The 16754-nt window shown below is 44.7% G+C and overlaps 1 protein-coding gene across 1 annotated transcript in view; it reads right to left on the bottom strand.

The window, feature by feature from the left end:
* Positions 1-16754, bottom strand: part of nav3 (neuron navigator 3) — a 277510-nt gene that overhangs the window by 85586 nt on the left and 175170 nt on the right. The window contains exons 6-7 of the mRNA XM_035426721.1: positions 9472-9544; positions 4484-4667 (exon numbers count right to left, since the gene is read on the bottom strand). Coding sequence (XP_035282612.1) covers positions 4484-4667; positions 9472-9544 — 257 coding nt within the window. The remainder of the gene's footprint in view (positions 1-4483; positions 4668-9471; positions 9545-16754) is intronic.

Genomic DNA, 16754 nt, shown 5'->3' with positions numbered 1-16754 from the left:
TAATATGGGGGGGGGGGGGGGCAGACATGCAATCCCGCTAAGTTACAGGTTGGCGGGACATACTCCAAATTCATTCAGAAATGACAGTACGGCCCCTTTCAGGTAATCCCTCACGACCAAAAAGAAAAAAAAGAAAATGACTACATATCATTCCATTTTCGTTTCCTCTCTGGGTGCCTTTTAAGCAGGACCAGAGTGAAAAACCGACTCTGGCCAGGAAGATAGCAGCTTCAGAATGACTAATGAAGGCTGTCGTTCGTCCCGAGAACACATCTCGGTCGGAGGTCGGAGTGTGGCACAGTGGGTAAGGAACTGCGCTTGTAACTGAAAGGTCCTAGGTTCGAATCCCGGGTAAGGACACTGCCGTTGTACCCTTGAGCAAGGTACTTAACCTGCATTGCTTCAGTTGTATAAATGGATACAATGTAAAGTGCTAAGTAAAAGTTGTGTAAGTCGCTCTGGATAAGAGCGTCTGCTAAATGCCTGTAATGTAATGTAATGTAACATCTCGCACTTCGGTAGAACGGTAGCCCGCTCCCTCTCCTCCTCTCGCCCACCTCGTCCGAGGCGTCACATCCACGCCTCCAGCCGTCATCCGCGGGAAGAATAAATCACCGTCGCCGCGGCAACAAGCCCATCCCGTACAGAGGAGGCCCAGGCAGTTTGCCGCAGGTAGGGATTACGGAGTAGTGAAATGATGACCCGTGCGCAGACGCATTCTTCAAAAAACGAAGCCACAGCTCCCAAAACTCTAATCAAATACGACCGGCGAAAAGACAGTAATGGTCTTCACTGGGGCCCGCTACTTATTCATCCGCTAAACCAAACCAGATGTAGTTCCCTTTACCTCAGTAGCGGTGAGAAACCAAAAAACTTTCCACCTTTATCTTCCAATGAACTTGAATGGGATTTTGCTTGTTTTTTTTTTTGACAATACGTGGTTGCTATAAAATGTAACCTTATTCTGCACGTAGCTAACGCGATACCATTCAGCAGGCTTTAAATCATAACACTCACAGGGCAAGAGCAGGGCCTCGTGCTGCTGTGTGCAGGAATCGCTGATGTCACAATGTCCTTGGTCTAACGCGGGTCAACTGCGTGACCCAGAGGAACCGCGCCGACGTGAATACCTCCCGTCTGACGAACGAGACAGACGTCTGTGGTGCTTCGAAAGCCAGCGTATCTAAAGCCCGTTTACTGCCGAGATTTAATTACGGCTTTACCACATTTAGACGGTTTGAGAATAGCTTTCCAGCATGTCAGCGTGAAGCGGGGGGGGACGACGACTATGTTGCAAATCGACGCTAAAGTAGCATCTACAGTAACACGCACCTCATTACGTTTCAGTCGGAGATGGCGTGATGTCACTGCGATCACTGTGGTATTGAAACTCCGCCATGTCTGGGAGCCACAGAGATCGCCTTTCTGGTCTGATATACTGTACCGGAGCATTCTGACGCCGTAAATTCCAGTCCAAATGCTTGTGTCTGTGGGTCATCATGGAACATGACCTACATAACAAGCACATGACCCACCTAGATAACCTACAGAAATGCTTGGGGCTGTACGGTACTACAAAGGCTACAACACAAGCATTACAATTCACCAGTACAGAACAGAACAGATCAATAACATGATTTTACGATAAAAAAGAACAAACAATTTTCACCTTTTTTTTCCTTACAAAAAAACTACATCTTTTGAATGAATCAACTAAATTTATCAAATGCACCTTAATGCTTTCGGGCATCCCAAAACATTTTGCAACTGTCAAAATTGTTCAAATAGAGTTTCTAAGTTTCACGCAACAAAAAACTACAAGAGACAGATTAGTACTATTACTCTATGACAGCATATCATAGCATAGCCTAGCTGCTTATTAACCCCGATCCCAGAAGACGTCCCTGTCGGAACCAAACAACAACACAAACAGAGCTAAGCGTAGAGAGTCGCGTTAGCCGCTCTGGATAAGATGCCTGTAACGTAATGTAAATGTAATGTAATGGTGTGGTACCGAGCAGAGGCTAGCCGGGCAGCGGCAGGGCATTTAGCGTGGCGAGGGCTCGTCTTTCCCCCGGCTCTAGAGGCCAGCTGGCGGGACGGCGAGACACGGCGGGTAAAACGGGCGAGAGCTGCGGTGCCGTTAGCGCTACGATCCCGCGGACCACTGCGGCTCCCCGGTGTCTGGACGCTAACGGGCTAGCCGTTTCGCCGCTCGCTATGTCCGGCCCTGGCAGGTGCGTTCTATAAAAGACCGGACCCTGAAACTGTAACCGGGGACTCGGCCTGCGGGGGGGGGGGGGGCAGGGGGGGCTGGCTGGTTTTATAAAAAGCCTACGGCTTCATTCTTCAGGAGCCCAGACAGCGTTTTTTTTTTTACTTTTTATAACATTTGGAGTTCAGACCGAAATAAGATTAGCAAAGACAGCAGGGACCTGCCTGGTGGGCTGAATTTGAAACGAGGCGATACTGTAACCGGAAAGCAGAGAGTTGCGAATGTGTGCCGCGCGGCTCAGCTGGTGCATTCAAACTGTACTGGTCACCGATAGCAACTGAAGAATCCCCCCTGAGGGATGTGTGTTCGTTTGCCATTCAGCGCCCGAGACAAAACACGACCGCTCATTTAGCATCACGTCTGCAAACTGGAAACACGGCGTCGACTCATTTAAAGAGTTGCTCCATTTGAAGAGTAACACATTCCTTTACAGTGTACCAACCCGTCTGCCATGATTACACCGTTCAAAACTTTTACCTGTTTTCCCATAACACAATTATACCATTTATGACGGTTGGTAGAAAGTCTCTGACCGCGTGTGATCCACAGTTTTCTCTCGCCACCGCTTGAGTGGGTTTATTCCCACTGGGGAGATTTTTTACCGCAATTGCTCACTTTTTGGGGGGTTCGGTTCTTGTTTTTCCTTTCTGTTCCTTCTGAAAAGCACCTTCGTGACAGTGTCTCTGCATTGCTACACAAATAAAATAGAATTTAACTGAATACAATCTCTGCAATAACCGCACAAGCTGAGCTGCATATATGCTCATTTATATCCTAACACCACTCCATCATGTCCCAGCATGAATGGATCTGCAGCGAATCTGAAGTGCCCCACTAGCCTTGTTTCCTGTTCTGGCAGGGGTCTTAGCACCACCTGTCATTGGCCACTTAGGAATTCTAGGGGGGGCTCTGGCAGGAATGAAACAGCTGTGTTTCCTCCAGTGAAGCTACAGTATGGGCTGCTTGCGCAGTACAGTCCTGCCTGGGCCCTGGCAGTAACAAGGGCTCAGCACTTTCCTCCTTGGCATGGCGTGGCTGCAGATCGACTCCGCAAGGCTGCAACATGATTCCCCAACGGGAATATCGCCCGCGTCTGGTATTCCAGTTTTTTTGTTTGTCTAACTTGCATTCAGGATGTAAACCATTTGGGATTATGCAGCTACAGTCTGCCAACTAGAACATAGGGGAAGTATTTAAACGTTAGATTATGGATCGTATCATTGGGTTGGTAAATATTGTAAATGTACAGTGTATTTAAATACTGACGTCTCTTAATAAAATAGGATTGTTTTGGGCATCAATGTCTCGTCAAACGCTGAACAGCATTGTGAAGAATAATTGCACACTATAGTAGCAACATCAAGAACTAGGATGACAGAACGGTGAAGACTGGAGTATAACTGTTCATTCTATTGACAACATCATAAAAATGATGTTCTTCAGTCAGATATAAACACTACTGTAAAGTCTTTCAATAGGTATACTGAATTGCAGTCACCAATAAGCGTAGAAACGTCCATCATTTAATATTCAGAACGAAAATATCCTGAATTTACCTGTCATTCAGTGAGATAATTAACTAAATGAGGAAGCTCATTCCCCTTAGGGTCTTTAACATCTCTGGACCATAAAAACCATAAAATAATTTGCTGTATCGATAGACCCCTGTAATGAACCTGGATAAGTGGTGGCCAACTCCAGTTCTAGAGGACGAATTAACAGTCATTTCAGAAATTGATTTTGCACTCTGTTCTCCTCCTTCGTGGTAGAGAATAGGATGAGTTAATAATTAATCACACATCCAGCAGTTTTATTTTAAGCCCGCCATTTAGCCACACAGTTGTCACTGTATTCAAATACTTCGTATGGTGCAGCAATACCGTGCTAATTTGGTAACAAGGGGTTATTGCTGAGTAACTCCAACGTACGTAAAAATGGAACAACAGCTACACTATTCTACATTACACATGTGAAACAAGGCCAGGCCTGCTACATCTCTCCTGTTAATATGCAATCACTCTGTTTCACAAAGACACGCTGTGAAACTAACAGGCAATGTTTATTAAGAATGCCGCCAGCTGTTGTGTTCCATGTTACCCTCCGTTGGAGATACTCCTAGAAATAACCTCTTGTAAGCACATTAGTAACAGTTTTATTACGCAGGCATAGCTGGACCTTAATGTGACGTGCTACTGGGGGAGGAGCTACCTGGACTGCATATCTTGTGTCTTGTGGTGGCTCGCTGTCGCCGCCCCGGTGGCCTGGTGTGTGACCTGCTGCTGGAGCTCCAGGAGGGACTGGTAGTACTGCTGCTGCTGCTGCTGCTGCTGCTTATACCGGGAGAGGTTGAAGAAGAGCCCCAGGATGGTCTTCAGATTCCCATTCCAAATTTCTGGCAAAATTTAGAGAGACACACAGAACTTACCATGCCATTCATGCAAAGAGCAACAACAACAAAAAAAAACTATCAGACCGGTATCAGACAGGCCTCACAAAATGGCTGAATGATTTGTTTCCGTTGCTGCACATACAGAATATATCAATGGCATATATTCTGTATGTAATCAATGGCATTCAAGCCTGAGTTTTTCCTCTTGTTTTGTATGAACCTGTTATATTCCAGAGGGCAAATAAATGGACCACATATTTCATAAAGGCCTGCTTACAACATTAGGACACACATGAGTGAATTGTGCTGTAGAAATACATTACAGTTTAGTAATTATTACATCAAAATACACAATCAGCCAGCACAAATGGAGTCATAATTTCCCATCTGGTTGTTCCTGCACTTTAGATGTAAATTAGTCTTATTTTTCACTGAGGAATTCTGGTCTGTTTTTGCTGTAACAATTATACAGCCCGTAAACACCGGTAATTATCATCGATAGGCTTCTTCATCAAAAACATGTTACACGGAAATGTGAAAATGTGCAAAATGTAAAAACAGATCTTAGCATGTTACATAAGGTATCAGCCCATTGTTTACCCCTCATAAAGACAATAATTTATTATTGGTCCATAAAGTATATTACCAAAGCCTTCCTAAAGACCGTGTAGCCATTCCAAGCATTTGTGCAAGAATTTTGGTCAGAGGATATCCCACTATACACCATGTCACACTGGAGAATGAGATATAATACATGGTATGCCATCCATTTTAAAACACTGTATTTGTAAAGCAAGCTATTACATGATAATTAAGAGGTAATAACATGTTTCCCAACTGTTCTAAGATAATTTTTAAAAGTTTATTGTAAATTCTGACCAATGCTTTTTGTGTGCTATGCCGTGCATGTATTTACATACTGTACAACAGCCTGTTGCTTGTGTTGGGTTTATCCAGAACTGAAAAGATTACACATTTAATCGCAGGTAGAAAAATGTGAAAAATGGGGTTTTGCTCAAAGCGCATTGATCGCATTACAGCAACAATCAGTGGACCAATACTGCAATCTTTAGTGAAATTGGTTTCATACCAAAAACAATTTTAATAATGTGTACAGATTTGAACGATTGAACCCTAAAACGCTTATGATGCAGTAAAAGTTTGTTCCTAAGTAGCTATCCAAGGCATGTTTTTAAATTGCAAAAGTTTAGGTGATTAATCTTCAAGACATTGAATTATAATGCCTGGCACCTATAATTTATACAATACATTATTAAAGACCAAATAGCTGTTTTCTTTAGAGAAATGAAATGTCTTTTGAAATGTTACAGAAACTTTTCTATTGAACTAAGACAGCTGAAAGTTAGGACCGCATTGATGATTTACGGTACTAGTTGACACATTACAGATATATATTTACATTTGATGATTTGAGTATTTGTAGCATTTTTAATTAATCAATACAGCAAACTGATACGCTTGACACATCAGAAAATATTATTTACTTTTAATTTTACTGGCATTAATGAAAAAATAAATAATTACAATAACATTATTAAATATTGATTAGGACGAAACAGTTTTTGCACAATCAATTGTTGAATTGTTGTTTTGCATTTCTGGAAGGGTTATTACAAATGAATTTAGAATGCACTGCAGTCATGTACTTTTGCTTGTGAGGTACACAAGAGGTACAACTTTTTTATTCTTAGGCAAACTGCGGCAGCCATTTTAAAGAACAGCTGAAGACATCCCATACACGCCAGAGTTTCATAAACCTACTTTTCAGGTTGTTTGTGAGTCACAAAGTTAATTGACAGCCATTTGTAGCGCAAGCAAAACTTGTAGCGGTTCAGTTAGAAGCAGAACGGCACCATATCTTACTACAGCCAACTGAGCTGAACAGCCCAGGCCTCATATTTTTTTTTTTTTTTAAAAAGGGAACTTCATCAACTCAATTCATAAAGACTCCAGTGAAAGTGAAGCAGGTTCACACAACGGCCGCCTCTGCTCATATCCTCTTTCGGACGCGACGGATCTCATCGTAAACAGCTCAGAGCGAAGGAGGAAATGAAACAAGGGGACCGTAACTCTCCCGGGCGCTCTGACGCAACGGATGGACTCCGTTTCACCTCCGCGACCGGAAGTCAGCGGAGGCGTAAGTCTTGCGGAAGTCGTCCGTACTCGCGTCTCAAGCCGGGACATTTATACGTTCATATTTGTTCGCTGTATATATTCGTTCGTTGACTGGTAAATACGGACAACGAACATAATAATACATGTTTTTAGCGGCGAGAAAGAAACCATTTTCTACTTTGCCACGTAACGTAAGTTATAGGGGATATAACTCAGGGTTCCACAATGGATAGCAAATAAAAGAAAGGAAAAGGTATGCTACTTCCATGCTAAGTGTGTTTATTGCAGCTTTTTGGCAGCACAGTAGCAGAGCATACAGGATACCAGTCAGACACCGCGAGCATGTGGTGTGTTCGCTCACTTTTTGTAAAAAAATCACATCTGTCAGAGATCACAATCGATGCTGCTACCGACTGCGTGTGACACATGATGGGGTGCAGAGAATTCTACGCTTGGTGCAGTGGAAACCATGGCGATGTAGCACATAGGGCCAGGTGTTTGATAGGCCAGTACGGGCGAGTGTGTGGGCATGCTCTCTGTGACTTAGGGAAGTGTACACGTACGAGTTTCCACAGAAACAGGATGACACAAAGAGCCATCTTTGCCAGTAGTAACTAGACTGAATGTGGCCAGAGCCGTTTTTAAAGCACTCACAAGGTCTGGATCGTGCACAGTAAAATTCCCGGTGTTAATTCAACTCTAAAAGTGTACATATCCGTCCAAAAGGGACCATATGCACACTGCAAGAGTTGATTTAACACTGGACATTTTACTGGGTATGCGCAGGTCTAAATGTGTGTTGGAGTCTGATCTGTGGAGGCCGGGGTCTAACAAATAGGCAAAATAATACCTTACGTCATGTTATTATCCATTTATTGTCCATTAGAATTACATTTTTTGAATGTTTGCACAGGAAATCGAGCCACACACCATCTTTTTTCTCATCTCATCTTGCATATTCACATAAACAGAGCAAAATTCATACAGCTTCTGCACATTGGCTCAAATGAGGAGACCATGATGGTCAATTTACCCCAGATTGCAATGTGCACTCATATCATCCGAGTACATTTGCTATGAGCAAACTCTGTGCGGGAGGACAGCCATATCTTTTTGTAGCAAGGATCAACTGGGGAACGTCACGATCGCCGTTTTTAAATGAATTATCGATGAGCAAAGTTGCGAGCGCCTCGCTTTCAAAGGGCTGTCTTTGTAAATGATCGTTCTGTCGCATTACCCAACGCTGGGGGGGCCACAGGGAGCGTTAGCAGCACAGACGCACGACCAAATAAACAAACAATCAACGACGTGCTTCTAGCGCTCATTGTAGTCAACAGCAGCATGTCTCCATGTATGCTGGACTGTAGCAGTGTCAGGCAATTACTCTGAGCTAGAAACAGAGTGCTGTCACTCAACATCTTCCATAGAGGACTGCATAAACACAGTCAACTGAATTAGGGCCATAAGCCTCAATGCACTTGCAGTCAATGAGCTAATTAGCAATAACTAATGTTATCCTCATGAATCTACGTATGCAAGTTTAACAGTATGTAAATTTAAGGCGCAAAAACATCACAAATTCCATTCAGAAAATACATAATTTACATGCAATAGTACGTATTTTTATTCCAGGAGATTATTGCAACGCATTCCATTCCTGGACAAACAAAATACCCAGCAGACATATGCAACATGGCTTTGATTTTTCTGATGTGTCATAAAACATATCCATGATCGCAGGTGATTAATATGTTAGTGCACAGCTGATGCAATCGTGCCAGCAAGATGTGAAAGGATGTTCCAGCGAGCTTTGTTTTCTCAGCTTAAGAAAACAGTGCTCGCCTTCAGACAGTATTGCCATAAAGTCCTCCGTACAGGACGTTATAGAAACCAGTAAAAACAGGACCGAAGTCACCCTGTAGTCTTTACACTCAGGGAGTCTGAATTCCAGGTTTGCAAAGTCACTTGGTTTTTTTTTTTTTTTTTTGGGGGGGGGGGGGGTTAGCAATTTATCGGGGTGGCTGAACGGCCTGTATATGGAAAGCAAGACGCCAAAGGTTTGGGCTTTACTCCAACGAGGTGAGAACTTGAACTGTCAGCCATCTTAGGCAACACCCAAAGTCTTAAATTAGAGAGGGGTTCTAAACCTCCGCACCATATATACAGTTCCCTTTTTTTTCACGTCCTTTTTGTTTCCTTTCATATAGTTGCCCCAGTACATAAGCTCTTTCAGGATGTTCAAAACAGAAGCTCCATTGTATGCGGTTTCCATTGCTGTCTATTGAAAATTACTGTGTGTAGCTCAATTGTGTATTTGTGCATGATACTGTTCGGCACACCACATTTGCTGTCGGGATGACAAAGACTGAAATGAGTTACACATAACTGTAGTGGCTCTCCTCTTAAGTTTCTTTAGTCATGTAAGTCATGTGTCTGATATATTGGACATCTATATATTATGGCATCATTGCCATCGCCAATACACAGACTGAATACAAATTTAATTACACGTGGAAGGTGTAATTCGACAAGGTCACACCAGACCAAGCTGTGCATATTGTTGTGGCCACACCCCTGTTCCACACCGCCACTCAGATAGATTCACACTAAGAACCCCGGGTCTGGACCTCAGCGAGAAAAACGGAAAAAAAAAAAAAAAATGGCACCTTACCTTCTGAGGACAGACCCTGCACATTCACTCCTCTGGCTTCCAGGAAACTGAGGCAGGCGTCCACGTTCTCGATCTGAGAAAGGGCGGCAAAAAGAGGAAAAGAGGAGTTCAGCGCTCCCCGTCAGACGCGGCTGGGGGAGGCGTACGGATGCAGGAGAACCTCACGCTCGCCGGGCCGATCTGACAGGGACGACTGCGTCGATCGATCGCCGTTAACCACAAAGCAGCCATTGTTCTTCCTGCTAAGCTCCGCCCCTCCCCTACCCTATAGACAATGGCCATTCTACTCAAGATCAGGGGAAACAAAACAAGATGTAAAAAGCGGTACGCCATGGACCTGCTGCACCCCCCACTTGTGCAGAGATACAATTCAACGGTCAAGCGAAAGCATGCGAATGGGCGTTATTGTTCACTCGTCCGTCGTGAGCAGCCATGTTGAAATGAGACGGCTACATCTTCACCTGGCGGGGGTCAGATGGCGGGCGCAGCGGTTGGATGTTGAGTGTGAAATCTGCCTCCTGCTCCTGAAGTTTACCTCACCACCACAGCCGCGGAGCAGCGCGCCGTGACCGCGGCGTCGTCCTCACAGTCTGCCCTGATTGGCCAGACCGCCAACTGCCATCCTCACAGGCAGCCCCGATCGGCCAGACCGCCAACCGCTATCCTCACAGTCAGCCCCGATTGGCCAGACCGCCAACCGCTATCCTCACAGTCAGCCCCGATTGGCCAGACCGCCAACCGCCATCCTTACAGGCAGCCCCGATTGGCCAGATCGCCATCCAGCCCACTTCATAAAGTTCCTCAAACTCCCACGCACGCACGCACGCACGCACGCACGCACGCACGCACGCACGCACGCACGCACGCACGCACGCACGCACGCACGCACGCACGCACGCACGCACGCACGCACGCACGCACGCACGCACGCACGCACGCACGCACGCACGCACGCACGCACGCACGCACGCACGCACGCACGCACGCACGCACGCACGCACACACACACACACACACACACACACACACACACACACACACACACACACACACGCTTGCTAACCTCACGCGGTGTCGTTTGGTTGAGCCAAATGTTTAACCTCTATTTTTTTATTATTATTATTTTTATTTTTTTTGCTGAGGAAGTGATTCGAATTTATGGGCCGTTTCGTTTCCAGAAAGGAAACCAAAGGCAAAACAAAAAGTCCCAGTGATCAGAGACGGGCGGTAATATCAGCACGTCGGCGCAGAATAAACACAGACGAAGTGTAATCAAACAGGCATGTGACCCATCTGCCACACGCTACACGCTTACATTCTCATGCCATTTTTTAATGAACATATTCAAATATTTACTGCAACAATATCCGCTGTCCCCGGTGCTCATCTGCAATAACGAAAATCTGAATTTGGCTTCAGGAGAGTTCAGGAAGCTCTGCAGATGTCTCGGTAACCTGGTAATTCTACCTTTTCGTTTTTTATTTAGGTTGAACTCAAAATAAAAGGTTATGCTTTATTTAAAAGCTAATTCTTTTAGTGACAAGCAGTATAATTATTTTTGTAGTATGGTGCAATATAAACCACAGCTTTTCTGGGTGATGTGTCCTTTTCTCATGATTTTTATTTGAAGGGAAGGGCTTCAAGAACCCTCTTTATATGACTCCACATTGTTGAGACACAGATGTGGTCCACTCGTGATGATGTCATCAAAGGTAATATAAGGTAAATATTTGAGAACACACATTTATTCTCTAAATACAGAGTTCATAGCCAAAACTGCAATGGAAGACTCCTCTAGTTGGTCCTTTTTTTATTTATTTAATAATTCAACTTCTAAAGCTGTTTACATTTTATGCCTAGTGGCAGTTGATTTGTAATTTGTATTATGTTTACAGTGAAATGGCAAATTGTATTGTTGTGATGAAAACGCTCTGTCAGTGAACTCTGAGTGAAACCACTCATATGAAAAAGAAAAAAATGCTCAGTGCTTTCAAGTCACTTACACAAGGTTTTCACAGAGAACACATGCTGAGATATAGTCACAAGTTCATCCTGCTCTGTCATCAGTTGATGACATGATCAGGGGTCCAAAGCACAGTACAATGACAGCATATTTATGCGTATTTCTTTGTGTGTGTGTGTGTGTGCACGCGTGCATGTGGGAGGGGGTTAAACCATTAAGATTTCTCTTATTTCCTCTCAAATAATGTAGCACAGCGGCTCCCACTTAAAACTAACATTGCACCTGTCTTCCGACTGGTGCTAGCTCTACTGTAGTACCGTGTGGCCTGTAGTGTGAAGAACAGGCACCTGATGACGGAGTGCATGCGCTTCAGCTGCAGTAGTTCCAGCACATGCAAAAGGAAACGAACAAAGAAGAAATGTTGTATCCACTCCGTATTATTTGCACATATCAATTATCAATCCATTCAGTACAGAAATACAGTACATACCATTTACCCCACACAAAATGGCAATTTATTGCAGTTATGGAACATTACATTATACGACTTACCTCCAGTGGATGTCTCAGATAAGTATTTAATTAATTTTTCATTTTCACAGTCTAGGAAATACTGTAAAACGGGGGATATGGAACACTTTTCATTTAACCCTGAAACGGGTTTCGTTTCACAAGAGGGCACTCAAAAATTTGCCGAAAGCAGAAAACGACAAACCTTTTAACAATCACACACGCCGCTGTCTGTTCCATCTCCCTGCTGGTGGGCTACACAAGCACCCCTCCTGCTGAATATTTATCAACCCCCCCAGCGCCGCCCCCCCCCCCCATCCCCTTCCACCCCCATCTGTACCACAGCACCTCACAGTTCCACTAAAATCGCTAACTCAATTACCGCAAACTCACAACGTTGTGCCGGTGGCTGGTCTATCAGTGTGCTGCCGAAACATCGCTGCAACGCTGAGATAACGTTACCGGGGGTGGTTTACGGAGCCTAAGTCAGCGTGTCCTCTGGAGAACCTGCCCGAGCGGCTCGCAGATAAACAGAAGATGGGTTTTCTGTGACGGTGACAACGTCGCCACCACAGTAGGTCTAAACAGCCATCAGGTGAACGACACAGACGCCAGGCTGAACGTGAACAGGACACCAACGTGCTGAAATCAAACTTTTGACTGGCAACGGAGATTTTTCATAAGAGATTTCATCAAATATATAATTCACTATTCCTGGGAAATTTAAAAACAGTCGATCTGATACTTATAAAGGAATAAACAAATAGTGCCACAGTTTGTAGCGTAAACATGCGCCAATTTCTTCTACCAGCATACAACGAAAATGTTTTTATTTTTTGTTTTTTAGAAGTTTGCAAATTCACATGCTTGTATTGTTCTTGCATGATAAGAAAAGGACACCACAAGCAGAAATCCTCATTCCAACGGCAGTACTACAGCAAGATGTGCACTGCCTTGCTGGCCTACTGTACGAAGTCAGCACTGGCATGGACAGGATTCCATACCAGGCAGGCAGTTGGGCACATCACCGCACACTGAAACAGAGAGTATTAGCAGGTCACAATGCCCAGCTGCCACAGAGAGGATTAGCTTCTGCTGGGGCAGCTCACGGCCGCAAATGTTAATAAGGCCACAGCTCTAGCCTTAGACGCAAGGGTGATGACATCGAAGGTCACTGCCACAGTAGCACTAGTGACTTTCTATCAACTATATAATTAGGTCTTTCTATCTTTCTATTGGCTATCTGCTCTGGAAAGCGTTCTCTCAGAATGTCCGTCTCTGTTGTTACCAGAAAGCCGGTTTGCTATCTGCTCCTCTGTTTGTGACAAAACCCAGGCAGGGTTTCACACTCGGACAGCAGTGGATTACACTACTACTGCCAGGCCCATGCTGACCATGTTATAAGGACAAGATAACCTAACGCTAGTCGGACTCTTTCACAGTTCTTTCACTATGGCTGTCTCTGTCTGTCTGGTGGCCATGCTGTGCCTTCCCCAATGAAACCAGTTATTCCTTTTTTCCCCAAAACCGTGAAGGTTCGTGGTTCCCGTTACTGACTGGGTGTTTCGTGTAGGAGATGTGGGCAGCAGACGAATCAGTCGGGGCTCACGTGTGACCTGCTCCTAATTGAAAGGGACAGAGAGAGAGAGGTCTGCGCTTTAAGAGAGTACCCAACAGCTGAGCCCAGGATATTTTAAAACCGATCCCTGGGACGTTACTATATATACAGGACAGCATGATGAAATCGCATGAAAGAGTTCTGTTCAATTTCAATTACTATCCGTGGCAATGACCTTGAAGCAATACATGTTTTATCAAGAAAAATTTCATTGATGGTTTCCCCAAACCCATTTCTTCCTTGGTGATTGCTGGAATGCAGGGTGAAATTATTTTTAAATTCTTACGATTGACATCGCTCTGTACCCAAGTTTTTATGACAATACGCTTTCACAACGGGGCAAAAGAACGGCTTGTATAAATAAGTGCCTCGTAAAAATGTTCGATTATTACAACGTGTGCCTTCGAAAGCAATTTCATCTTTACTTGACGTTCAATACACAGCCTCTCCCTGCTTAAAAAATGTATCTAAGACAACAGAGAGAGCTTTGATGGGGGCTCCTGCGGCAATGGGGAAACAGCACAGAATAACAGAGAAAGAGAATACCGAATCGACCCCCCTCTCCCAAGCCACCGTTCCAAAATAGACGTGAATTCCAGGCACGTCGGGACGGTGCGAGACGTGGTTTGAAATTCGCTCGGCGCACCCCGATCGCCCCAAAACTTGTTCGGCAGCCGACGCGACCCTCCCCTGTCAGGAGCCATTTCACCCCGTGATTGATCTGTCCCCCGGGACCCTGTCCAAATGATCCCGTTCGACGTTCAAACAACGCTGAAAAGTTACACAAAAGGCACGCTTTTTAACATTTATCTTTGCGTGGCAGACCCTGTGCTCACTGCTGAATCTTATCAAGTAACGCATTTATTAAGTAGGATACTTAATACTGAAGCAATTCAGGTCAAAGGCAATCCCTCACAGTTGTGGAATTAAGATACTTGCCTTCTGGTCACGAATCCAACTCCCTAAATTTTCCCTCTGTGTGACCCAGGCTAGAAAATTTAGAGTCACACAAAGTTTTGAGCTTCCATGGCAACCTTGCCTGAACTATCAAAATCGACTGATATTGTATCATTTCAACTAACTCAGACCGAGAAATGGATTGAGGAAAATGTGGTTTCATGCTTATTGTCTTCATGTAAACATGAGGCAGTGCTGGTTCAGGCTATTCACATGAAGTATGGCAGAGATTTAAACCAGTTCCAGAGTTTCAACTGAAAACAAAAACAATGCGAGCCGGTCCATAACAGTCATTGGGAATAACTATACGCTATTACAAACTTTTATGGAACAGAACTGCCAAATTCAGTCATCCTCAGAGCAAAAAAAAAAAACAGAGCAAAATGAAGAGTTAGTATCCCTTAAAGTGTGCCTTTTTTTTAACAGAAAATAGTTTGAACAGCTGTGGGGGAAACGTTTTCCAGCAGGAATAAAATACAACTTTGTGAGCACAGGAGCGACAGCCAGTGCATTTCGCCCGTGACAAACTTGGCTCTGCCGTCAGCGTTCAGTCAAACGTGAGGAAGCACCGCCTCTGACGAGGCCAGGTGCAAAGATGAAATAAAACACTTTCCCAGGTGGGGCTCGACGGGTGAGTGATCACCTTGGAAAGCATAACCATCAACAGCTGCAGAAATGCCACACACGCGTGTTACCCACATCTGTAAGGGGACCACTTATACAGGTCACTGATGAAATTACAAATAAATATAAATCTCCCCCAAAATAAGTGATTTCACTGATTCCTCTTCTTGTGTAAAAAAAAAAAGTGCCCAGAAAAAAACAGGAAAAGAGCAGCAGCACAGGAAGCAGAAGAGGTAGAGACACACGCTCATGTCACTCGTTCGACAGCTCAAGAGCTGCCAACAGATGGGCCCCAGATGATGCCCCACCCCCCACCCCCCACGTCCCCCCTCCCCACGAGCGCGGGAGGACCACGCAAGGCCTCCAGCGAAGGAGGACAAGAGGAGGTCGGGGCCAAAGCGCATCACTTCCTGCCCGGCTTTGACCTGTGCGTTTTTACAGCCTGGCCTTAGCGCTGCAGCCTGCTGGGCTTCTCTTAACCTTGACCAGGGCCCAAGTTAACCACCCACTGTTACAGACATGAACTTCAGACCAGCAAATAGGTTAAAAAATAAGTTCATAGTGCATAGCTGCCGGACTGAATAAAGTGAATCATAAGAATATATGCTTTTAATCTGCATATTTTATTGAACGCTTTAATCAAACTGGGGACTTAATTTACATTGGAATGCCTTTTTTTTTTCCTGGCCCCTGGTTGGAAGTTTCCTTTCTGCTAGCTTCAGTAAGTCATTGTTAAAATGGAAGTTCTGCCAATTCAACTGCAGTGGCATTCTTTATTTATGGGAGAAGCCCCTGCTGTTTGACTGTATCAACAGAAGTGAGGTGTAAATCTATAATCAGGCATTTGGTAACTTATTCAACAGCGGCATGCCTAGTTACACAAAGCTTCTGTGTTATAAGGCACTGTTAACACACTCAAACGATGTCTGTCTCCAGGTTCTCGCACCCCCAAACGACTGCGTCAGGGGACTGGAGATGAACATTTTCAATTTCAATTCTGCGTCCCGAACCACAGAACCTGCGATCGATCGGAACACGTCAGCCGGGTAGAAATCCACGCGCGGAATGTAGCGGGAAACGCAGCCATCTCCCGCAAACGCTCGGTCCCACCCTGCACACGACCGTGCGTCAGCCCGCCACGGGAATAAACTGCACCTCCCAGCCGAGGACACACACACAAGCACGGAGAACATAATCACCAGCTGCAGACTCGTTTCACCTGAGCGTTTCACCTGAGCGTTCTCCTCAGAGCTAGATGACCACGTCTTGCGAGTAAAGGAATTAATGAGAAAGGGCACATGTAAGTGTTTTATCGAGCACTGCTTGATGAAGTCCACCCAGCTCATAATTGAAACGGGACCAGACGCAGGTACTGAGAGAAGGTCGATGGGTTAAATGACAGTGCTAATTTAGCAGTGCTCAACCAGCATTGACTTTCTTCATTAGCAATATCCAGTAAAAGCCATAATATAACTTCATGAACCACACTGGACACGGAAATGATCCAGGTCATTTCATGGTCATACAAGCATTTTATACAGGCCTTTTAAAGTGAGAAAGATCGCATTCTAGTCAGCCATGTTCAATACTGTTCAAAAGCTTCTAATTCAC

Source organism: Anguilla anguilla, chromosome 7 (genome assembly GCF_013347855.1).
Source record: "Anguilla anguilla isolate fAngAng1 chromosome 7, fAngAng1.pri, whole genome shotgun sequence".
Taxonomy (NCBI): Eukaryota; Metazoa; Chordata; class Actinopteri; order Anguilliformes; family Anguillidae; genus Anguilla; species Anguilla anguilla.
This window is presented reverse-complemented; position numbering and strand designations above follow the sequence as displayed.